This window comes from Suricata suricatta, chromosome 4 (genome assembly GCF_006229205.1).
Source record: "Suricata suricatta isolate VVHF042 chromosome 4, meerkat_22Aug2017_6uvM2_HiC, whole genome shotgun sequence".
Lineage (NCBI taxonomy): Eukaryota > Metazoa > Chordata > Mammalia > Carnivora > Herpestidae > Suricata > Suricata suricatta.
The window spans coordinates 106,009,452-106,036,580 of NC_043703.1; the positions used below are offsets into that span (position 1 = coordinate 106,009,452).

General features: G+C 35.1%; 1 protein-coding gene across 1 annotated transcript in view; it reads right to left on the minus strand.

Moving 5' to 3' along the window:
- The window catches only part of USP34 (ubiquitin specific peptidase 34), a 194,938-nt gene that overhangs the window by 80,263 nt on the left and 87,546 nt on the right, over positions 1 to 27,129 (minus strand). The window contains 12 exon segments of the mRNA XM_029937436.1: positions 3,269 to 3,389; positions 3,489 to 3,544; positions 4,706 to 4,810; positions 5,728 to 5,880; positions 6,904 to 7,028; positions 7,164 to 7,204; positions 10,569 to 10,651; positions 13,447 to 13,647; positions 23,716 to 23,802; positions 24,315 to 24,398; positions 25,194 to 25,316; positions 26,354 to 26,479. Of these exon segments, the coding sequence (XP_029793296.1) occupies positions 3,269 to 3,389; positions 3,489 to 3,544; positions 4,706 to 4,810; positions 5,728 to 5,880; positions 6,904 to 7,028; positions 7,164 to 7,204; positions 10,569 to 10,651; positions 13,447 to 13,647; positions 23,716 to 23,802; positions 24,315 to 24,398; positions 25,194 to 25,316; positions 26,354 to 26,479 (1,305 nt within the window).

Sequence of the window (27,129 nt, forward strand, 5' to 3'; positions counted from 1 at the left end):
AGTTTTTGTTGTGACTCTGACTGACGAGGACATTTAGGGAAGGGGGTAAATGTCCCCCATCTGTTTTATTATGGGAATTTGGAATCTCTACCCCACATATTTTTCTTTGAAAAGTGCGCAATAACCATCATCTCACTTTCGTTTTCTCCTCCGTTGGCCAGGAGGACTAATTCCTGTGGTCTGTGCCTTAATTCTGTTTTTGTATTGTCTTGGTTTGGTAGGAATGATGCTATGGGACAGACTCAAACTACCCCCTTGACTTTAGTCTTGGACCATTTCAAGGACGTTAGGGAAAGAGCTGACGGATTACGGTTTAAAGTAAAGAAAAAGTTCTCTGTTTTTTCCAGGAACAAATGGCCAACCTTCAATGTTGGATGGCCAGAAGATGGGACCTTCGACTTCCCCACCCTGGTTAAAACCTTTTCTAGGATCTTAGCGACCAAGAAAATTACTGCCACCGAGAAACCAAAAGTATTAGAGCTCTTCAGTAACATTTCTGGCTTCCCCTCCCACTGTTTCTGTACCTACTTGGGTGTGATATGCCTCATTGTCTCCTCCCAGCCTCAGGGGCTAGGAGCAAAAGGCACTCCCAGGGACATATAGGTCTTAGGAGCTAGGGAGACACTCTTGTTTTTTCTGCCACCCTGAAAATGGCGCCAGTTACCTGTGAGAGTCACCTGTCTGAACCTCCGGAGGTAAGCTAGTTTGTCATCTAAATTTTAAATACACATGAGTTTTTGTCTGGGGTATTGAGTGGAAGCCTGGACATGACTTTCCACCCCAGGGCCACACCGAGACGTCGGTCAGCCCTTTAGTAAATCTGTAAACAACTGTTTTGTGGCCACTTCTATACTTGTTTGTCTAGTTGTTATTGTCATTGTTTTTGGTCTTGTCTGTGGAAAGTCTATGGGAGGGAATGTAATAACCTCTGGTGTGTATGTGAGTGTGAATGTGTGGCTCGGTCTGGCTTGCCTGCCAAGTTCGAGTTTGTGGCTCCTCGGGTGGGCATCCTTAAAATCCCCAAAAAGCCTACGGAGTCTGAGTGGGCTCGTCTGTGATTCCTTGGTGAATGGCATACAGTCTATGACGGCATCGGAATAGTTTCCGATCGTAAGTCACAAAACTGAGACCACTATGGCTAAGGGTCACCTAAGTTCCTTCGGGACATGGCCAGACAGGCATCTGACTGGTCTCCTCATTAGACGGGGCACCCCTACCCTTTGTCTGTCTTTGCAACACCGCTTCACGAGAACATGGGGTTGGGACTGTGCAGAGAAGGAGACCTTATTGGTCTGGCTGAGATAAAATCATACTGAAGGGGACGCTGACTCACTCTCTGTTCCTCTGCCTTGTAGGAGTGAGGGCTTCTCCCTCATTCATTTCCCAGGTTAACAGCTATAATTGGAGAACTGGAATTAAAACTGGACACTCCTTCTCTGCCCCCCTTGGGTGCCTCTCCTCTTGCCCTCCCTTCCCCCATTCTTTTCTGCACCACCTGGGTGGAGAAGGGCCAGCCTGCATAACTGACTCAGGCCTCAGGCAAGGCCAGCTTCTCCGTCAGCCCTAGGTGACAGGAAATGAAAGACCACAGAAATGAGATTTTTTACACCAAATTCCCAGGCCAAAAATTAAGTAAGGAACAAAGGGTCCCTGGGCTACCTGGGCTTAAGCAAAACTTATTCAGTGTTTAAGTTTGTTGGTTTGAGATAAAAATAGAAAATTATGTTCTATCTGAATCTGCCAAAAGTCAAATAGCTTCTTATGATCTCTGCTCCAATTTTTAACAGGTGTATGTTAAAAAGGATGGTTAATTTGGTCTGTTTATAGTTTTCATGAGTAATTGTTAAAATAGTTTTAAATGTTCTTGGTAACTTAAAATATTAAGGTTTTACTTGATGATGAATTGAAACTGAATTCATTGGCTGTCTAACAAAATAAAAACTAAAGCACAAGCCACAACTAATGATTGGTGTATTGGTATAGGATGAGGTCTGTAGATGCTTGGGCTTTTGACTCGTGACAAAACAACCAGGGATATTTAAAACTGTTAAAAACCTACTTTGTACTTAATTGGTTCATAAAATTACCATCTAAGAAAAGTTCTGGTATAAACATCTTTCAGTTAGTTACTAAGTCCTCAATTAGAGACTAAAGATTCAGACTGATGGGAAAATAAGAAAAGCAACCCTCTATACAGAAAATTGGGGATATGTAAGAAAAATATAAGAAATAAAAATACATTTTTGGTGAGGGTAAAAGAAAGTAATTTTGTCCTAAATGAGATTGGTTGTTTGGAAAAAAAATGGCTTTGGGACAAAGTGTAAGGAAAAGAAAAGTTGTAGAAGGTTCGTGAAAGGAAATCATTAAAAAGGAATTTTAGGTGTGAGGTTGAGATAAAATTTTAAAGATATATTGGTATAAGGTTGAAATTCTGCTTTTCTCTCCACTCAAAAGACAAGTCACAGTTTCTTGTAACTCCCCCTTCCTAAACCCCATAAAAACCCACCCTTGTTCGGGGCTCTCAGTACGGATCCACTGCGCTGGTAAAGTCTGTGATCCCGAACTTAGGCCTGGCGAGCCTAAGCCATAATAATAAATGACCTTTGCTTTCACATGCATGACTTGGTCTCCCAGGCGGTTTCTGGTTTTGGGGTGATATTGAAATCTTGGGCATTACAAACCCCTTACTCCATGCCAATGAAAACTACCTTCCATCCTTCTGGTTATTCCTGTGTTTCCTACCACAATTAGTAGCCTCAAGAAAACAAGCATCCAAACCCAAACTGATTCCTTCAATGCAGGCAATGACAAAAGTGCTAATGGCAAAGTAAATAACCTCATCTGAAGAGTAATTAGACATTTATATAGTCATTATGTGTTATTAAATAATCGATAGATTTTATGTCAAATGGGCTTTTAAAACATGAAATAAAATAGATTCTTTATAATGATGACTAATTAATTCCACTGTGTAAATTATTAATTCTAAATATTCAATCGTACAGAAACTGTACCACTGATGGAGGGGTTGCCTTTCTATGCACAAGTCACAGGAATTAAAATTTGTTTCTGCATTCTAAATATAAGCCTAAGATTTATATTTATAGGGTTCATTTTATTCAGTGTTCACTTTTCCTACCAGCAATAAAGTTCTAGCAAGCTTGATGTTTGCACGTTTAAGGTAAGTTTTATATACACACATACAATCTAACAACAAAAAAGGTTTCAATTGTATTTCATATGTACATTTGGATGTCTTAATACTAACCTGTCCTTCTCTTGAAAATTTAAAGGGTGGTTTGTGTTTAATAACACTCGTTGCAAGCCTTAAGAGTCCTGTAAGCCCATCATCTTCTATATTACCATCTTGATGATCAAGGATTTCCCTGCTACACAAAAAACAACACAAGCAAAGTAAGACAGTTCACATAATTATGTCCTGTATCTTTTTTCAATGATATAACAGTCAATTTCACATTAAAATTTACCTTCGGATACAGTCAGCCAAATGCCGTGCCAAAGCATCTAAGTCGAGGAGTGTGGTCTTAATATAAAGAGAAAATACAAAATTCAAATACTGATTTTTTTTTTTAGTAGCCAGAGATTACTAAAACAAAAACCTTCCTTTTCTTGTAAGTAAAAAGAATTTGCTTCTCCCAAATTCATCAATATACCAATTAAATTATAAATAAGTTATTCTTTACTTATACATGATGTCAATTAATAAAATTATAGTTGTAGGGGTGCCTCAATGGCTCAGTCCATTAAATATCCGACTTTTGGTTTCAGCTCAGGTCATATCTCACGGTTTGCCCCGCATGAGGCTGCATGCTGACACTCTGGGGCCTGCTTGGGATTCTCTACCCCCCTTTCTTTCTGCCCCTCCCCTACTGTTTATCTGCCATCAATATTTTATGAATACTCAAGTAAATTAAAACACATTCAATTAAAAATTTTTTTATGTTCTTTATTTATTTTTGAGAAACAGAGAGAGACAGTGGGAATAGGGGAGGGTCAGAGAGAGGGAGACACAGAATGTGAAGCAGGCTCTAGGCTCTGAGCTAGCTGTCAGCACGGAGCCTGATGCGGGGCTTGAACCCACGAACTGTGAGATCACGACCTGAGATGAAGCTGGATGCTTAACCGACTGAGCCACCCAGGTGCCCCAAAACACATTCAATTTTTAAAAATTATTTCTCAAATGAAAAGTAGGATACTTTAAGAATTCAATGTATACTGCTCCTTTTAAAAGTACAAAATACAAACACTACAGGATTTTTAAAAATGTAAATTATATAAAATGCACTGGGATTTAAACAGTTTTTAAAATCTTTTTATTTTTAAGTAATCTCTACACCGAAGGTGGGGCTCAAACTTAACAACCTCAAGATCAAGAGATGAATGCTCTACCAACTGAGACCCAGGAGCTTGGATTAAAACACATTTAAAAAAAAGAGGGAAAATGTTTCCTAAATATCTAAATGTATCTTCTTTCTCATTTTGTTAGAAGACTTAGATGCATTTAAGCTTACTACATTTATGAAAGAGAAAAAAACAGAAGACTTATGTGGCAAGCTTGTCTTTGAAGTTAACTTGTTTTAAACATCTGAAAATATTTTAGTTTAAGAACCTACATAAAGTCATAAACATACATGTGCATAATCCATCTCTACTAACAGGTTAATGTACAATTTTCTGAACATACCTGGCTAGCATCCTTTATATGTATATTGTCAACTAATTTGCACAACAACCAAAAATACTCTTTACATCCAGGTTTTAACATTGGTTCTTCTTCATAATCATCTATCTATTAAAAAGAAATTAAAACTCTGTGAAAACACTTTAAAAGAGGAAATAATCTAAAATTATAATATAATTAAGAAACTACAGACCTTACGAAAAAATTAAATCCCTATAAAAACAGTATTCAACATTTAATAAAGAATGGAGAGAATACTTCTAGTTCCTGTAAAATTAGAATTACTATGTCCATAAGTAAATGAGACCTTTCAGAAAAACATTACTCTCAAATTTCTTATAACCTGTGATGAATTAAGAGTTCAATGAAAATGTGTCAACAAAAGAAACCTACAGGACATGAGTATATATAAATCTACCCAAATGTAGTGGTCTATTATAGTTTTGAAATCTAAAACATAAAGAACACTTTACAATATCTTATATACTTGATGACAACTAAATATGGAGAAGAAAAATGTAAATTCTACAATGCATCATATATCTGGGATTAGTGAAATTTTACTTAATGAGTTCTGAATTTATTATGTGGTAGAAGGCTTTTTTCCAAGGCTAGAATATCCACTGGAACAGTAACAGAAACTGAAAATTTAGAATATCATAAAGATAGAAAACCACAAAGTCTGTGTGATTAAATAAGAAAGCTTCATTCATCATGTTTTTAGCATTCAATTTTTGACACAAGGTCCAAAACCTAGTCAGAACAAATTCTATTTCGAAAATAGAACACCTGAGAGATCCCTCAGGGCTGAAATCAGAGCATACAGATTCCATTCCTAGGTGTGACATGGACTCAGTATGTCCACAATACTGTCACTTTAAGATCTTTATGACTATCCTCTTGGTAAAAACTACATACAGTAAGCAAGTACTCAAAATTACTGAAAGCATATAATACAGTGATAAAAAGTTGAGGCAAAGAAAACTGCATGAATAGAAACAGCTCCTAAACACTGTAAAACTTACCCTGATAGGTTTGAGTGCTTGAGCATCAGGAAGAAATTTCAACAATGTTGAAGCAGCCAATAGCAGAAAGGAGCGATTAATTGAATCTCCTCCATCCAGCCCTGACAGAGATAACTTATAAAGACCATTGCAAGACTCATGACGGACTGCAGTCTAAATGAAAAAGCAAGTTCCAAAGATAGCACGAGTTAAGTATTTAAAAGTTAATCTTAAAATATGTCAGCAGAAATAACATGTTAAGTTGCTTCTTCAGTAATAAATTTTTAGATGCAAATATTCTAGTCACATACTCATGCATATAAATATGACCAAATAAAGTACCCCAAAGTATATAGTAATATGTAGAAACATGTTAGAAATTTACAAATATAGTCATGAAACAAACATAACAATAACAAACACAAAAGGTACTAAGGAGAGGATATTCATAATAATCTATTTAAAAACTAAATAAAAAAAAAGAAAATATTTTCAGAATGAGAAGTAATTTAGAAAGTACTTAACCAGAACATTTTATAGTTTCTAAGGAAATTGCCCAAATGTCACAATAATTACCTGGGACACACAGCCAGAACAAGAATATGCATTCAACTCAGAGCTAAAGGTATTAAGACAATGCGGTCTAAAATAATGTGCGGTCTAAAATAATGTGCCTAAAATAATAACCTATTGTGGTTAAATGTTTCAGCAAGAGTATGTTTCTAGTATTTCATTTAGAAATATGGTGTAAGCAACATCAAGATATGGTTAGTGAAAATTATATTGACCTCAGTGTCGACATTGAAATCAAAACATACTTAATTTTTATTATCTCTTCTAAGGATACACTCTAATTAAACAGAAAAGGAAAAAAATAAACTTCTGTAAAATATAAATTACCAAAATAAACACTCAAGTCCTTCCCAGAAAAAAATTTTCAAAATTCTAAAACAAAGTAATCAGTTTTATTTCAGAAAAAAGAAAAATATGAATGCTACAGACTATCAAACATTCACATTTAAGTGTACGTAATTAAAACATTCTGGATCTTATAGTATTTAATAAGTATATTCCAGTTAGTGGAATACATTAATGAAATCATGTCCATTTGTTTCCATTAGCTCTTTTTTTATTATCAAAGCCAATAATATCAAATAATATGAAAAAAAGAGTTCTAATCTTCAATCCTTATCTTACCTCAGGAATAAGGAGAGTCAATTTCTTTAACCAATCTTGTAAATGGTCACTATCAGCAAGGCTAGATTTCACTAACGAACAGCAATGCGCCCAGCTCACCAAGAGCCACATTGAATAATGTGAAACTAAAGAGTAATTAGAAAAAAATATAACTATAAGGAACTGTACTGTAAAACAAAAGCCCCACATTGTTTATTATTAAGCATTATCTAGTAATACAAATCTTTATCTATTAAAAATTGCTTTTGTAGAATCCTTACCTTCATGCCTAGACCTGTGATCGGACTGAGCTTTCAAAACTCTGTAAAGTAAAAAAACCCACCACCACCAATTAAATTCAGCAATAAAATAAAAATTACTCAATTTACTACCACATATCCTTTCAAGTTTATACATACAATGTACTCCCTCAAAAATAATAAATTTTATGAAAAGTATTTATTTTTCCTATAGTCTTTATCTTTTAAAGAAACCCTGATAAAAATTATTATAGACCACTCCGTATTACTGTCCACATTTAATGAACAATATCTGAGTAAATAGAGTATTGATTAAGTGAATCCTCAGGAAGTGCTCAGGATTTAGTTACTAAAGAGATTTGTATTACAAAGAGAAAGGTTATAATGGTTTTGATTCTGAACTTCAGACTTCTAATTTAAAAATACACTTACATATAATGCCCTTCCTTTAGTACTGTTAATGCCAATTTCTATCAGAAATGGTTGAAAGTAAATTATTAAAAAGCAGAGAAAACTAAGTTAACTATGTATTATTTTAGAACCATTTTCTCCATACATTTGGTTACTTCAGTGGAAAATTTATTACTACAATTTAAAGAAAAGTATTAAAAATTTTTCTTTTAACCAAACCAATAAATGGGGATTATCTGTCTTACAAATTGTTTCAAAAAGAAAAAGCACTGATCTCTAGAATCCTCACATTGTTATAACAAAGTACCTTTTAAACTCTCAAAAATATTTACCCACATTATTAAAGTAAAAAGTACTAAGATACAACTTATATATCATATATTTATCCATATTTCATGTTTACTTATTACCATACTGGTATAATTAACTTTACCAAGAGCAACCTACCCATCTATCTGTAGCTATCCTAATTGATACAAACCTACCACCATATGAACTCAAAGTGAGAGCCTATGAAAAGATAACGAATGGGGCATGAACAGGCGCTGAGAAAAAAACAGAGATGGGGAGCAGGGTGAAGGAGTTCGCATTACAAAGACTGTAGGATGTTCTTTAAGAATGGAACTGATAGAATGAAAACAAGAATTGCTACAGAGTTAAGGATCTTGAATAGCAGCAGCTGGTATCAAACCTGCATGTTTATTTGTTCCTGTACGAGGCTAACAATGTCATGTGAACATTTCTTAATTTTTAAGAAATAAAACTGGACTAAAGCAGTTACTGAATTCCCTTGTTAACCTGATGTATTGTGGCGTGTGGGGATAGTGAGGTCGAGTGTGGATTAGTGAGGACACAGATGAACAGTTAAGAATTAGTTAACTGGAGAGTAATTGGTGGTAAGGGTATAAACTTTATTGATCATACAAATCAAAGAAAGGCATGTTCTAGTAATCTCTTCATTTCTACACGCTGTCCATTCCTAAGTTTTACAATGAGATAAGGTACCTGGCACCAAAAACACAATCCTGAACAAGATCAGATATAGTTCATATAGAACTCAGAGTCTAGTGGGGTAGATATTGATTAAGCCATGAATGTGAATTCAACCGACACAGAGACTCCCCCCAAAAAGGTAAATTACACAAGAAATAATCTCAAAATAATCATGCTATTTAATTGCAATCACTACCTACAAGGTGACTCTTAAAAGCATCTATAAAAAGTTATTAGCTATTGCCACAAATAAGGTTAGGCACTTTTAAATGTGTATAAATCATTGGAGTATAATGTCAAACTTTGGCCCAATATAATACCTATACAATATTTACAAATCAATTTTTATGTATGTTAATATAACCTATGTGATTATTAAAGGCATACAATTAGGTCTCCATGTATCAGTCAGCAATTATCACACTTGAATTTCTGCATTAAAATTCTGTAAATTTTTATAAATTTTTTTTAAATGTTTTTATTTATTTTTGATACAGACAGAGACAGAGCATGAGAGGGGGAGGGGCAGAGAGAGAGGGAGACACAGAACCGGAAGCAGGCTCCAGGCTCTGAGCTAGCCGTCAGCACAGAGCCTGACACGGGGCTCGAACCCACGAACGCGAGATCTGACCTGAGCCGAAGTCGGAGGTTTAACCGACTGAGCCACCCAGGCGCCCCAAAATTCTGTAAATTTTTAAAGAAAGAAACCTCCACTGTAGCCCAAATGAAATGTAATATCACATGGCTAAACTATATTCATAATACATGTATTTCCAGCTCTGTCCACCAATGGCCTAGAAATAAGAGTCCACAGTAGCAATGAGTATACCAAGAACTCCTATTTTGTTCCTCACCAACAGGAACAGGGCTTCTTAAAGAAATGGTTGATTCAGGATTAAGGTAGGAAAACTACATGCCTTGAGGATCTAATAGTGACAGGAAAAATAAAAAAGGACTCCTTCCCTTTACCCCAAATAATAGGAATATGTCAAAATAACCCTGATCTAGCTTGAGGAGACCAACTTAGGCATAATTTGAGTAAAGTGAATAGTAATTGTAATGAACTATAACAAACTGAGTGAAAAATAATCCATTAATTCAAACTGATAGGAACTACAAGGGAAGGAGGGAAAACTTCAAAATAAATGCCAACTGATAAGCAAAAAAGGAACAGTTATAAGTCAGAAAATCACTAGTTTATAAACATTTACTAATTTAGGCAAGAATCATCTCTGAATGCTAAAAATCAATGAGTCAAAGTATTATGAGGAGCAGCTTCCCACAGGTTACTTTTAATTAGGAAAATCAGAAACCTTATTATAGAGAAATGTTCAGGTAACAAAAATTAACTAATAAAAATTAGTATCACTAATAATTGGACAAACTGACATCACCAGTTATGTATTGAGAAAGACATTTATAGTATACTCCTGCTTAAAATGTATATAATCTGAATTTAATCAGGAAGAACAATCAGGAAAACCTAAATTGAAAGACACTTTATAAAGCAACTGGCCTATACTACTCAGAAATGTCAGTACCATGAGAGGATAATGAAGTATCCCTGGGTAAAAGAAAATGGAAGAAATGCAACTAAATGTAGCACATGATTCTAGGTCAGGGGAAAAAATTATAGAAAATATTAATGGGACAATTTGAGTATGAATTATATAACACTATCATAACCATGTTAAATTTTTTATATTTCAGTGTCTTACTTCAATTTTTAAGACAATATCTTGGTATTGAAGTATTATGGGTAAATGGACATGATATCTCAAACTTACATTCACAAAACTTAGGACAATATATAAATATGTGCACACTGACACACACACAGAAAATACACACTCATGATTATGTAATAAAAACATAAAATGTTAACACACAAATGAAGATGAACAATGAGAAAGTTAAGATACCCTAACAATTTTTTCTAACTTAAAATTTTCTAAAAATGAAATTTTAAAGCACTGTATTCTTAATACAAATACATATGCAAATTATGTAAAAACTTCATACCTAGGAGCCAGATTATCATATGTATAAGTAACAGACATAAGTCGCTGAATCAAACTGGTTCCTTGGACAAGAACAAGAAATACCTTCAAAACAAAAACATTACAAAAAAAAAATCTTTAAATATGCCAGAACACAAAAATGCATTTTTAATCCAAAACTCCAAACTACTTTGATATTTATTTATGACAAAGAATATCACACTGTAAAAATATCAACATTAGAAAATCAGAATTTTGTGACCAAACTTAATAGCAACTTCATTTTATTTATTTTTTAAAATTTTTAATGTTTATTTATTTTTGAGATGGAGAGAGACAGAGCATGAGTGGGGAGGGGCAGAGAAAGAGGGAGACACAGACTCCGAGGAAGGCTCCAGGCTCTCAGCTGTCAGCATAGAGCCCAATGTGGAGCTCTAACTCACAAACTGTGAGATTGTGACCTGAGCTGAAGTCAGACACTTAACTGACTGAGCCACCCAGGCACCCTAAGAATAGCAATTAAAAAAAAAAGAAAAGAAAATTTAGAAATACAGAGGCCAAACTATTTTATTATTATCATGATCATTATTATCTTACAAAGCAATTCTTTGTATTTGACCCACAAATTCTTTGGGTGAAAAAAATATATTACACATGTCAGTGATTTATTGGGGTGATGTAGAATTATACATTTTTTAATTCTGAAATAAGCAAATAAGGCGAAGCAGCAACAGAGATCTCAACCATCTTAAAATAGAGAAAAAGATGAATACACGGCATAGATTCTAGATTAAAAATCCTGAGGGTCAACATTTAGTTTGCAACCTTTCAAGCTGCATCATTCTAATATGCTACTTAATTTTTAGGTATTAGTTCTTCTATATAATGGGAATTCTATATAATGTTCTATAGAGTTCTATATAATGGTGGAAAATAATTTGCTAATTTATATAAATAAAGAATTACTGACTCCCTTCTGCAGATCAAAACCCTTCTGGGCACTCATGTTATAAGCACTGTTCTCATCCTGGAGGTCTGAGGTCACTGCAGCAGATAACATAGAAAGCACTGTAACACAAGGAATACAATGTGCCACATGAGCAAAAGAAGAGAGCAGCAACTAAACCTGTCCCAGGTGAAATCAGGATAGCTTCAAGGAAAGCTGTCTAGGCTGGAATTTATAAGTTCAGCTTGAAACTTAAACCTTCTGAAAGGCTTTTTAAGGACAACAAATGAAATAATGCATGACAGTAAATTATGAAAAAATTAGTGCTTTTCCTGTCTATAAAGTATCAAAACTGGATAATTTTTTCTAGAATTAATATAACAAAGATTTCTGTTTTCAAATAGCTTAACATACTAAGTTCTGATTATGACAAACTAATGGAAAACATATATATAGTAAGTACCTTTTCTCAACTCCAGAAGTATGTACACAGAAAAAATATCATATAACTATTAATAGTAGTCACCTAAGACTAGGAGGATAGGTTCACCTGCATATTCCGAATTACTGTCAATAAGCATATACTTGTATACATTAACAAAAATGCATTATTTTTAAACTCCTTATATGCATATGTATATCTATACTATATATATTTATTATTAAAATATCAAGAGGAAACCACTAATTAGGGTCAAAAGCTGTGAAAACATTTAATGAGTTAATGGAGAATTTTTAAATTATAACTTGGAAAGATTATTCTGGAAAAAAAATAACTAAAACATTATAGCAATGCAAGGTTAAAGTATGTAGGTAACAATAAGTAATACTGGAAAACACATTTAGATTACACTGAAGTCCCCATAGCCTATTTTAACTGTATTAGCTGTAAATGATTTGGAATACTAACAAAATCATCTGGCCCCTTTAATCTCCAAAATCCCAAAAAGGAAATATGCTTTAGGTTTCAGTTTTTACCAGTAAAAGTTTGCAACCTATGTTCACTAACATATTTCTCTAATCAGAAACAACTCATAACTCTAGTGTTTCTAGGGGCAGCTACCAGGTAAGATGCTGTTCTCAAAAGGTTACAAACGAGGAAGAGATCTCATTAAACACTTGTCTTCATCTCTGTTTCCCAATTCAGTGATGGAACAATTGGAAGGGCAAATATTTGATCACATGAACAAAACAATCTACAGAAAGAAAGAATACTAATTATACAGGTGGATGTCCTGGTTATGGTGCCATTTTCACTCAGGGCTGGTACATCACAAACAAAATTCCTTTTTTGCTAGCTGGTTTCTATGAGGTTCCATTAACCTGGGACACTAGAGAGATTACTTCCTTGTTTCTTCATCAGCATTGAACCATAAATATTTAACCCAGGAGAGGCCATGTGGTTTCAGAAGCAGTAGTAGAACCCCTTCCTCCAAAACCTCAACCCCAAGCCAACAAGATCCTTCCTTATAACCTCCTCATTTCTGATAACCCCAACATTTTCCATATGCTTCTCAAACCCTAGGGGTGATGATGAATGGTTACTCCTCAGGGTTACCTCAATACTGTCTTTTTGTATATTTAGTCCTCCAACACAGACAGGTAAAAACAATTACTTATTTTAAATCGCCTCTGTTGAAACACCTAGTGGGGCTTATTTCCCTAAAGGAACACTGATATATTTAGTATATAAATTACTATTTAAATGATTAAATAATTAACTACAGTTGGAGTACATGAGAGGGGCATACAGTTCATTCCTGAAATTTGGATAATGAACTGAAAACCATTACTACTTCATAATCAGTACAAACTTAAAATGAAGGTATCACTTCAGCTGTTACATCATATTGTGGTAGTCTAGTATCATATTCCTTATGCATTAGTGTATTCTTAATTTTATAAAACACAATAAAATTCATTCTATAATTTAATGGTAACTTCTGTACTTTACCTCTGTTAATCTTGGTATATGAAGACCCTTGGCATGATCACCAGCAGACTTTCTTGATTTACCAGGCCAAGTTCTTTTCCTATGGCTTTCTGCTATACCAGACCAGGCAAAGACATCATGATAAGCTAAATCCAAATCGGACGGATCTACTGCAAACTGGCATATTAACTTCAGCAAGCAAGCAAGACAGTCTAGCTGCCACTGTGGATAAGAAGAAAACGTCATTTCCCTATTTTGATTAATTTAATATGGCCACTATACAACCTGAAATTGAAAGCCAGAAAATAAAAATTATAGTTAGTACTTTATCCATTTGCTAAAGAAATTTTACTAATGTATTATGTTGAGTAACAATCTAATCCTATAAAAATGACCAAAAAAATGTAGGTACTAAGAGGGTATATATATATTTTTTATAGTTTATTTTCAAATTGGTTTCCATATAACACTTAGTGCTTCTCCCCCACAAGTGCCCCCCACCATGATCATCAGTCAGTCCATGGTTCATTTTCAGTATTCAATCGTCTTTCATGAGCTGTGTCCCTCAATCTCCCCAGCTCTCTTTCCCCCTTCCTCTCCCTATGGTCCTCTGTGAGGTCTCTCCTGTTAGACCTAGAGTGCAAACATATGGTATCTGTTCTTCTCTGCCTGACTTATTTCGCTTAGCATGACACCCTCGAGGTCCATCCACTTTCCTACAAATGGCCAGATTTCATTCTTTCTCATTGCCATGTAATACTCCATGGAATATATATTCTATACCTTCTTGATCCATTCATCAGGTGATGGACATTTGGGCTCTTTCCATGATTTGGCTATTGTTGACATTGCTGCTATGAACATTGGGGTACATGTGCTCCTATGCATCAGCACTTCTGTAACCCTTGGATAAATCCCTAGCAGTGCTATTGCTGGGTCATAGGGGAGTTCTATCGATAGTTTTTTAAGGAGCCTTCACACTGTTTTCCAGAGCGGCTGCACCAGTTTACATTCCCACCAACAGTGTAGGAGGGTGCCTGTTTCTCCACATCCTCGCCAGCATCTACATTCTCTTGATTTGTTCATTTTAGCGACTCTGACTAGTGTGAGGTGGTATCTCAGTGTGGTTTTGATTTGTATTTCCCTTATGATGAGTGATGCTGAGCATCGTTTCATGTGCCTGTTGGCCATCTGGATGTCCTAAGAGGGTATATTTAAAGAAATGAAAATGACCTTTGCATTTCTATTATGAAAACATGACACAGATTTCTGTCAGAGATTCATTCAGGATTTTTAGAAAATATAATACTCAGAATGTACTATAATTTTTTGAAAATTACTAAAGTATAAACAAAGATCTAATTTACCTACCTAAAACTGAATTAAGAGATGAATTATTACACGTAGTTTTTCCATGCAAATGGCAAATGCTCAAATATTTTAGAGCCAAAGCAATTCCCAAAAGTTGTAAAAAAAAAAAAAATTTTACAGAAGACATTTAAAATAAAAATGTTTTTAGTATATTTCATGTGAAAATTCAATTTCTGATTTAAAGCTCTACTTTAGAATTTTAAAAACACTTCCTATGAGTAGATTAGTATCATTTATGTGCAAGATGAGAGTTTCAGAGTGCTCACTTCAACAGTTATTTTCCATTCTTCCTTGTCCAACTGCTGAACTATATATCTATACCAATATTCCAGGGACTACAGAGACACTACACTAGATTTTCAAGAAAGGTATAAAGAAATTTGAGTAATAATAGTCATTTTAACAAATGATCCTAGAAAACTGAATATCCATATTGAAAAAAGTAAATGAAACAAACCGTCAACTTCACTCTACATATACAAACTTAATTCAAAATGCATCACAGAAATAAATGCAAATGGTACCTGTAAAGCTTATAGTAGAAAAAAAAGGAGAACATACTTGTGGCCTTGGAACAAATATTTCTTAGTTAAGATACAAGTTTTGTTAAAATTAAAAACTTCTCTGCTTAAAAGACACTGTCAAAATAATAAAAAAAAAAAGCAAGCCACAGATTGAATACAAATATTACCAAACATACACATAGAGGAAAAACTTGTCCAAACTGACCAAAAAAAAAAAAAAAATGATCTTACAACTCTTTGCTAACATGGAAAGGAAAAGGAAAAGGAGGAACAGCAGCAATAACAACAAAGTCGAGGATACGAAGAGACACTTCATGAAAAGAAAAAGAATAAATCATGGTCAATTTGAAACTTATGAGACGCAGCAAAAGAAGTACTAATAAAGGAAATTTATAGTTATTAACACTTAACATTAAAAAAATCTCAAATCAACAATCTAACTTTACAACTTAAGAACTAGAAAAGGAAAACCTAAACCCAAAGCTAGAAGAAGGAAATAATAAAGAGCAGAGGTAAAACATAATAGAAAAACAACAAAAATCAATGTAAAAAAAAGTTCATTCTTTGAAAAACACAAGAGCTTTAGCTAGCCGAACTAAAAAAAAAAGAGTGAAATTAGTAAAATCAGACATAAAAGTGGCAATTTTTCTATCAATTCCAGAGAAATAAAAAATTATCAGAGTATTATAAATAATTGTAAGCCAAAAAGCTGGATAGCTTATTTTAAGTGGACAAATTGCTAGAAACACAAAACCTACCAAGACCCAATCATGAAGAAACAGAAAATCTGAATAGATATATAACTAGTAAGGAGATTGTATCAGTAATTAAAAATCTTCCAATAAAGAAAAGCCTTGGACCTGATAACTTCAGTAATAAATTCTACCAAACATTTAAAAAAGACTACCAGTCCTTCTCAAATTTTCTAAGAGGAGAACATTCCCAACTCACTCTATGAGGCCAGCACAATCCTGGTAACAATGAAAAAGTCACTACAAAAAAGCCTACAGGCCAAGATCCCTGATGAATAACAATGCAAAAATTCTTGAAAAAACACATGATCATCTCAATTGATCACATGTAGAAAAAGCAGGTGAAGGACTTCAACACTCTTTCATGATTAAAAAAAAACACTCAAAATAGAAAGAAAGGCACCTGGGTGGCTCTGTTGGTTAAGCACTGGACTCCTGAACTTGGCTCAAGTCATGATTCCAAGGCAATGGGACTGAGAGCCTGCCTAAGACTCTCTCTTTCTTGCTCCCCTGCTCATACACACACTCTAAAATTAAAAAAAAAAAAAAAAAGGAAAGAAATAAATAGAAACTACCTAAGCATAAAAGTCACATATGAAAACCCACAGTGAAAATCATATGAAATTGTGAAGACTAAAAGCTTCTCCACTAAGATGAGGAATAAACCAAGGATACCTGCTTTCCTCGCTTCTTTTTTTGTTTTTTTAATGTATTATTTTTGATACAGACAGAGACAGAGCATGAGAGAGGAAGGGGCAGAGAGAGAAGGAGACACAGAACCAGAAGCAGGCTCCAGGCTCCAGGCTCTGAGCTGTCAGCACAGAGCCCTACGCGGGGCTCGAACCCACAAACGTGAGATCTGACCTGAGCCAAAGTCGGAGGCCTAACCAACTAAGCCACCCAGGTGCCCCTCCTCACTTCTATTCAACACAGTAGGGGAAGTTTTTGCCTGAACAATTAGGTAAGAAAAAGAAAAAAATAAAAATAAAAGGCATCTAAACTAGAAAGGAAAATAATCCATTTGTAGAGGATATGTAGAAAACCTCAAAGATGCCACAGAAATGCTCTCAAGATAAACAAATTCAGCAAAGTACAGGATACAAAGCCAACACAAAAAATTCAGCTAAACCTCCATAGGTGAAAAATGAACAATATGAAAAGAAAACTACAAAAATAATTCAATTTACAATAGCATCAGAAGAATAAAATACATAATAATTAACCAAGAATACTAAAGTCTTCTAAAATAAAAATCACAAACAATGCTGAAGAAAATTAAAAACATAATATATGGAAACATATCACATGACCATGGATTAGAAGACTTATTATTACCCAAAACAATTCATAACAAAATTTGAATGACATTTTTTGCAGAGAAAGAAAAACCCATGCTAAAATTCAAAGGGAATCTCAAGAGACTCCGGCACCCATACAATCGTAAAAGAAAAGAACAAAACTAGAGGACTCACACCTCCTCATTTCAAAACTTACTACAGACCTACAGTAATCAACAAGATATGGTACCAGCATAAGACACATACGTAGATAATTGGGAAAGGGACATCTGGGTGGCTCAGTCGGCTAAGCATCCAACTCTTGATTACAGCTTAGGTCATGATCTCACAGTCTGGGAGTGTGAGACCCACTTGGATTCTGTCTCCTTCTCTTTCTGCACCTCCCCCTGCTTGCTCTCTAACACTCTCTCAAAAGAAATGAAAATAAACTTTAAAAAAGATTAAGAGAATGAAATAAAGAACCCAGAAATAAACCCTCACATATATGGTCAAACGATTTTTAACAAGGGTGTCAAGATTATCCAATGGAAGAAATGACAGTATTTTAAGAAAACAGTGCTGAGAAATCTGGATATCCACATGTCAAAGAATAAAGTTGGACCCTTATGCACTAAAATACCATATAAAAAATTAACTCAAAATAAAACAAGGCCCTAAATATAAGAGCCAAAACAATAAAACTCTTAGAAGAAACCATAGGATAGAAGCTTCATGAGAATGGATTTGGACACATGATTTCTTGGATAGGACAGGTAACAAAAGAAAACGCAGAATTAAAATTAAAATTAAAAGTTCATGCACAAGACTATCCACAGAGTAAAATGGCAATGCACAGATGGGAGAAAACATTTGCAAACTATATAAAGGATTAGTATTCACAATATATACAGAACTTCTAAAACAACAGAAAATAGAACAACCTGATTAAAAAATAAGCACAGGAGTTGAAAAGAGTTCTCTCAAAGGCCAGTGAACATAAGAAAAGATGCTCCACTTCACTGTTTATTAAGAAATGCAAATTAAAATGAGGTAGCACTTGATATCAAAACCCAGGAAATAAAGGTGTTGATAAATATGTAGAGAAACTTTTGCACTACTGGCAGGGATGTAAAATGATACACCTGCCATGGAAAACAACACAGTGGTTCCTCAAAAAAACTAAAAACATAATTACCATATGATCCGGCACTTCTACTCCTGAAGAACTGAGGGTCTCAAAGATATTTATACATCTATATTCATAGCAGCATTATTTACAATTGGTAAAATATGGAAGCAACCCATGTCCACTGATGAATGCAAAATGTAGCATATGCATACAACGGAATATTATTCAGCTTTAAGAAGGAAGGAAATCCTCTGATACACAACAACAAAGGTGATGCTGGAGGACATTTTGCTAAGTGAAATAAACTAGCCACAGAAAGACAAATACCACATACATCCACTTACAGGAGATGCTCAAGAGTAGTCAAAATCATGCAGACAAAGTATAATGGTGGTATGCCACCAGTTGGGGAGAGGGGAGAATGGGGAGTCACTGTTTCATAGATATAGTTTTAATCTTCTAAGATGAAAATAGTAATGGGGATAGACGGTGGTCATGATTCCACAACATGGTGAAGGCATGTAACTCCAGTGGACTACACACTTAAAAATGGTTAAGATAGTAATTGTTAAGTGTATTTTACCACAACTAAAAAACAAAAAACCAAAAACCAGAATGTTCACTAAGCACATGTAAAGATATTCAACATCACTAATCACCAAAAACGGGCAAAACACCATGACATAACACTACATACTTAGTAGAATGGCTCAAATTAAAAAGACTGACCACGCCAAATGTTGAAGATATGAAGCAACTGGAACTCCCATACATTGCATGGTACAGCTGCTTTGGAAAACACTTTGGCAGTTTCTTACAAAGTTAATCTTACATTTACCATATTATTCAGCAATTTGTTTTCTTAGTATTTACCCAAAAAACACAAAAGTATATGTACACAAAAAGACGTGTATATGAAAGTCCATCAACTTTATCCATAAGAGCCCCAAACCAGAAACTCAAATGTCCATCAACAGGTGAATGGATAATCAAGTAGTGTACCTATAAAGGGATATACTACTCATCAATACAAACTAATAACCAACCAATACATGCAACATTTATCAGCCTCAAAATACACATTGACTAAAAGACACCAGGAACACAGAAAACATACTGTATTATTCCATTTACATGGAATTCCACTAAATGCAAATGTAATCTTGTAACAACAAAAAGCAGATCAGTAGTTGCTTAGGGCTGGCTGGCTGGAAGAAGGGGGTAATTGATGGTAAAAAAAGCAGGATGGAACTTCTGGTGTAAAAGAAATGTTCTCTCTCTTTTAAAAAATTTTTTAAATATTTATTTATTTTTGAGACAGAAAGAGACAGAGTAAGAGCAAGGGAGGGGCAGAGAGGGAGGGAGACACAAAAATCTAAAACAGAACCTGATGTTGGGCTCGAACCCACGAACGGTGAGATCACGACCTGAGCCAAAGTCGGACCCTGAAGCGACTGAGCCACCCAGGTGCCCCAGAAATGTTCTATATCTTGTTTGTGCTGGTGGATTACCCAAGTATACATACTTTACAAAACTTAAACTATATTTTTTTTTAAATAAATTCATTATCAGTGCACCTGGGTGGCTCAGGTCATGATATTATAGTTTGTGGGTTTTAGCCCTGCATCGAACTCTGTGCTGACAGCTCAGTGTGAAGCTTGCTTCCAATTCTGTGTCTCCCTTTCTCTCTGCCCCTCCTCCACTTGCACTCTGTCTCTCTCATAATTAAGTATTTAAAAAATAAATAAGCTCACTGTGTACTGAGTATACCTCAATTCCGTATCACCAACAAAAATTTAACTTAAAATGACCAAAGACCTAAATGTTTAAGAACTAAAACTATAAAATTTTATATTCTGAGAGAGAAAAAAAAGAGATCATGCATCAGCGAGTGTGAGAGAGGAGGAGGGACAGAGAGAGAAAGAGAATCCGAAACAGGCTCCAACCAAACAAAAGGCTCAACCTCACAAACCCTGACATCATGACCTGATATGAAACCGAGTCAGTCGCTTAACTGAATGAGCCAGCCAGGAACCCCCAAAACCGTAAAATTCTTTTTTAACTCATTTTTAAAATGTTCATTACTTATTTATAGAAAAAATTTTTAACGTTTATTTATTTTTGAGAAGCAGAGAGAGACAGAGTACAAGCAAGGGAGGGGCAGAGAGAAAAGGAGACACAGAATCAGAAGCAGGCTCCAGGCTCTGAGCTGTCAGCAGAGCCCGACACAGAGCTCAAACCCATAAATCATGAGATCATGAACTGAGCTGAAGTCGGATGCTCAACCGACTGAGCCACCCAGGCACCCCATATGTTCATTTATTTTTGACAACTAGTGAGTGGGGGAGGGGCAGAAGGAGGGAGACAGTGGATCCAAAGCAGGCTCTGGACTGAAACGACAGAGCCCTACATGGGTCAAGAATACACAAACCATGAAATCATGACCTGAACTGAAGTCAGACATTTGACTGACTGAGCCACCGGGGTGCCCTCAAAACTATAAAATTCTTAAAAGAAAATATAGTCCTCAATATTTATGACCTTGGATAATATATTACGTCCAAGAATGAACCTTGGGGGTGTCTGGGTGGCTCAGTTGTTTAAGTGTCCAACCCTCGACTTTGGCTCAGGTCATGATCTCTACATTGGTGAGTTCCAGCCCCTCAAGTTGGAGTTGAGGTGGGACTCTGGACTAAGTGCAGAGCCTGCTTGGGATATTTTCATTTTCCCTCTCTCTCTCTCTCTCTCTCTCTCTCTCTCTCTCTCTCTCTCTCTCGGCCCCTCCCTCCACTGGTGCTTTCTCTCCCTCTCAAATAAATAAATTTCATTAAAAAAAAAAAAAGAACGAACCTTGAAAACATTATGCTTAAGCGAAAGAAGCCAGTCACAAAGTATCACATACATATTGTATGGCTCCATTTATATGAAATGTCCATAACAGGCTAATCCATAGAGATAGAAAGTAAAATTAGCTTGGTGGTTGCCCAGAGCTGAAATGTTTGGGAGAAATGAGGAATGTTTGCTAATGAGTATGGCATATGGTGTTACTTCTGAGGGGATGAAATTGTTCTGGCATTAGTGGTAATATTTACCCAAGTTTGTAAATATACTAAAATCACTGCTTTTTAAAAGGTTGAGTTTTATTATATGTGAATTCTATCTCAAAAATTTTAAATTTAAATTATATATACAATGGAGTACTACATGGCAATGAGAAAGAATGAAATATGGTCATTTGTAGCAAAGTGGATGGACCTTGAGGGTGTCATGCTAAGCGAAGTAAGTCAGGCAGGGAAGGACAGATACCATATGTTTGCACTCATAGGTGTAACAGGAGAAACCTAACGGAAGACTATAGGGAGGGGAAGGGGGAAAGAGAGTTGGGGAGACAGAGGGACACAAAACATGAGAGACTATTGAATAATGAAAATGAACCGAGGGCGGGAGGGGGAGGAGGGGGAAGAGGGGTAGGGAGGTGGTAATGGAGGAGGACACTTGTGGGGAAGACCGCTGCGTGTTATATGGAAACCAATTGGACAATAAAAAAATAAAAAAGTATACCTCAACTAAATTCATTTTAAAAAGAAAAAAAATTAAAGAAGAATGAATTTTTAAGTACTCTATAATATGTGAAGAAATATGCATTATAAATAGGGGTATAAGTTGGCTTGCAAATTGTGTCTCAGGCATGCTTAGAAGCATCACAGGCATTCCCAGGATACAATGTGTCATATTTGGTAGTTAACATGATCTTATTAGTAATGCTTCATAAAAATATCTACAATTTCAAAAGAAACTTTAGCTTATGACTGATTCCTTGTAATAAGCCTTATTCCAAAGTAAACTCAGAGGGACACCTGGGTGGCTCAGTAGGTTAAGCATCTGACTTCAGCTCAGGTCATGATCTCACAGTCTGTGGGTTTGAGCCCCATATGGGGCTCTGTGCTGGCAGCTCTAAGCCTAGAGCCTGCTTCAGATTCTGTGTCTCCCTCTCACTCTGCCCCTCCCCTGATCACGCTCTTTCTCTCTCAAAAAGAAATAAACATTAAAAAAAATTTTTTTTAAGTAAACTCAGAGCAAGTTTGCAAATAGATTTCCTACAAATGACACATAACTACTCACTGACAAATTTAAATTTTCCCACTTGCCAAAGAACCAAAAAGCACATTAGAATTCTAAGAGAATTAATGCGATAATAAAGACATGACTAATAATAAAACACAATAGACACTGTAAGTCAAAGAACTACAATAATTCAAAATTAACTGAATAGAGGTACCTATTATAAAAAGGAAAACATCATAGTAAAATATATAAAACAAAAATGGAAAAGTAAGTATTGAAATCATGAGATGTTTCTTGGTACGTGAGATGTTTCCTAAATCTGGTTTCTTTTACAAGCTTGGTATTAAATCAAGAACACCTGACTCCTGGGTTCCAAAGTAATTGTAAAAGTACTAAAAAATTAATATTTGAACACAATGTTTGATAATGCCACTCTGCTTTGTTGGAGGTCAGGAAAGGGAGCCTCCTTTTGATTTAGTTAAAAGCCAGATTCCACCATTTGGTATAGCATATCAATTTTTTAATATTTCACAAGTAATTTTATTTTCTTAATATGAGTAGTGCTTCTTCTTCAAGTTAAAAGTGATAGAGTACCTTTTATTTAAAAAAATACCCTTCCATTTTGTTAAGTACAAATAATTTTGTGAAATATTATAAAAAATATGTACCATATTCAACAGCTATAAAATTTTCTGAAGGTTTACTCTCAATTTCTGTACCTAATTCATTTCAGACCAGTCACAAATGGTCTGGGAACCATTTTTTGAGTACCACTACTAGAAAGGAAGAAATACCCAAAACAAAATGAAACACTGAAAAATGATGTTTTCCAAAATTTGATGACATATAAACCAGTTCTTTTAAAAGAATCCAAATGTTAAAATTATATAAATATTAATATGTGATTTATTTACCTAAAGGAAAAAGGTTTGTAAGTTAGCCATAATTCAGAGCCGTGAATTCTGGCACTTAAATTTTAACAGGTATCATGGAGAATTCTTATGAATAATTTGGCAGATACCGTATTTTTCAAAACTTAGTTTTACTACACTCTATAAATCTTCCTTACTACAATGAAGCATATGGCAAAAGATACACTTGCTAATGGAAAATGGAAGTGCTTAAAATAGGACAACTATTTTAACTGGTTAAAAAAGTAAATTTTCACTTACCACAGTCCAGGATTCCTGCTCTTTAGGCTCCAGAATTCCAGAATTAAAAATTTCTAATAACTGTTGAAGCCCTCCAGCAGCAACAAACTGTAAGCAGTTGTGAGAGTACTGGTAAGACAGATGTAGCCACAAAATGTCTTGAGGACCTGCTCTTTGATTGAGTTACTAGATGTCTGTGTATTTATGTATATACGCAGGTGTAAAATATTATGCATTTTTAATCTAGAAAATTACTCTGATTTAAATAATCAAAATAACTTCTATATAAAGTGATAACATATACCTTACTTTCAAGAAATTTTTTAAAGATTCTGGCAAAAATCCATAAACATATCTTTAAATTCCATTGAGCAATTAATTGCAGACACTAGGGTGTCCTAACAAAGTATTTCAATAAGGGAAGAAAATATAGTGCTAAAAATAAGTGCCCCAAGGCATTAAATAATCTCATCTTATTATTGTGATTTAGAGTCATACATGATTTTTTAACTATGCTTTATTTTACTAGTAAATTAGTTGAACACCAATTATTATGACACCTGCTTTTGGAAATTAAGGATAATTTTTATTAACATACTATTTAACACATATGATCAAACCTTGCAACTCCAGGAATTTTTACTATTTTCCACTTGATCCTCACTTGAATCATCTGAATCTGGATAAAGATCACTGTAACTTCCCTGTGGGAATGGCAAAAAAACAAACAAACAAAAAACAAAAAACAAAAAGGATAAGAGGGATACGAGGGGTGCCAGGGTGGCTCAGTCAGTAAAGCATCTGGTTCTTGATTTTGGCTCAGGTCATGATCTCACAGTTCAGGAGTTTGAGCCTCAGAGCAGACTCTGCCGTGCAGACCCTGCTTGGGATTCTGTTTCTCTCCTTCTCTCTCTATGACCCTCCTGCACTCTCTCTCTCAAAATAGATAAATAAACTTCAAAAAAAAGAGTTTACAAAATTAATAAGAGAAGGCGGCACAAGAAAAAAATTATTCTAGAATTAAAAGATAACCCGGGTGTCCAGGCAACTCAGTCGGTTAAGCTGCTGACTCTTGATTTCAGCTCAAGTCATGATCACATGGCCATGAGACCAAGCCCTGCTCTAGGCTCCATGCTGAAGGTGGAGCCTGCTTAGGATTCTTTCTCCCCCCTCCCTCTCTAAAAAACAAAGACAAAAACATAAACAAAAAACCCACCACATTCTTGGGAGGCCAGGATGGTTCAGTCAATTGAGTATAGGACTCTTAATTTCTACTCATGTCATGATTCCAGGGTTGTGGGATCAAGCCAAGTCCACAGTAAGTGTGAAGCCTGCTTAAGATTCTCTCTCTCTTTCTTCCTCCCTCCCTCCCCCTGCCCCTTCCCCTACTCACATGCTCACTTACTCTCAAACAAACAAATGAAAGAATATAACACCTTCTGGAATTTGGCTCCAGAGAAAATACAAGTATTTGATGGCAAGAATGGAAATATAATTACCGTTGACTCTCTCCTTATCCTCCTGTTAGGTTTTCCCAGTGCTTCAATAATTTCCAGGGCATATAATAGCTTGTGGGCACTTTTAATTTTAAGAAGTTCTTTCCAATTAAGTCCATCAGTACTCTTAAATTAAAAAAAGAAAAACATAGGTTTTCTTAGGCCAATTTACTAAAAGACCTCTCCCTCCCCCCCAAAAAAACCTTGAAGAAATTAACACTATATAAGAACTCAAATATTACATATACGTTGAAATATGTTCAAATCTATGCAGACGAATTATATTAACTAGTACTGATAGTATGCTTAAAACACCAATTTTTCATTAAATTTCATTAAAATTGATATGCAAACAGCAGCACAGGAAAAAAATTCTATCTTGTTAACTTTCAAAACAGATGAGGCTCTTCAACATCTTCACAATGGAAACACCTATGCAGCCTAGTTGAATACATCAACTTTTAAAGATGTAGAAGCAGTAAAGCCTATTATGCACTACTTAGAAAGTTACACCTGCACATTTAAGTCATACGCAAATACATAAACCTTAAAATACTGTTCTTTTCTACTCTTAATTTATGAAATGATTTTCACACAATGTGCATCTCTGATAATATTATTAGACCTATTCTGAGTCATCAACCATCATTTCTCAGACCTACCTTGTTCACAACTAAATCGTTTGAGATACGGACCTTCTGAAATCACATGGGCAAGTCCCAAGTCATAGAAAACTATTAGGGAAATAACATTAGGACACTGCTTTTCCATTCATCGTGTATGTGTTCTACTGGTATCTCTACCTAACCCTTTATTATATAGCTTTTAAAAAATAATCTAATTCTTTACAAAGATATTTAACGGTTACACTTGTGAGGTCATGCCCCAATAGGAATATATTCAGAACATATAGCAGTATGAAAAAACACTAATATAAAGGCAAATTATGTTTTTTCAATATAATTTTTAAAAAATCCTTGCCTTGCATTAGGCCCATATTATTAAGTCTAACAAATAAATGAACATTAAAATGAAATGGCACATTTTAATCCATTAAATGGGTAAAGTTTTACTGAGGATATAGGTCAATAAGCAATCTATACATTGCCAGAATATAAAATGGTGCCATCCTCTAGCAGAGTAAAAAGATATTGTAGGTTTACCTGTTCATCTGAGATATTCTGGAATGCCATCAACATGTTAGGACATGTAGGAAGAAGCATCAGTAGCTCCCACACACGCCTAGAGAGATTCTCTGCATGAAGATGAAGTTCTTCACATCTTAAGCTCTACACAAATAAGAACAACTGCTTATCAAGACAGATCACTAAAAACATAAACCTACATTTAAGTTAAACTGTTTTGCATAAGATCCTTGATTATTAATTTGATAACATTCTGTAGTCTTACTTTATTTTTTTTTTAAATTTTAAGTGTTTATTTGGGGGGTGGGGGGGGGAAGCGAGAACAAGCCGTGGAAGGGCAGAGAGGGAATGAGACACAGAAGTGGAAGCAGGCTCCAGGCTGTCAGCATAGACCCCGATATAGGGCTCAAATTCACACACCATGAGATCATGACTTGGGCTGAAGTTGGACACTTAAACAACTGAGCCCCTCAGATGCCCCTAGTCTTACTTTAAAAGTAAGAAATGAGCCATGTGTTTCATGGTAAACAATTAAAAACATTTTTTTAATATTTATCTATTTTTGAGAAAAAGGGAGACAGACATTAGCGTGGGAAGGGCAGAGAGAGAGGGAGACACAGAATGCGAAGCAGGTTCCAGGCTCTGAGCTGTCAGCACAGAGCCCAACGTGGGGCTTGAACCCACGAACTGTGAGATCATGACCTGAGCTGAGGTCGGACACTTAACTGACTGAGTCACCCAGACGCCCCAACAATTTATTTTTTAATTATTATTTATAAACAATAAATATATTT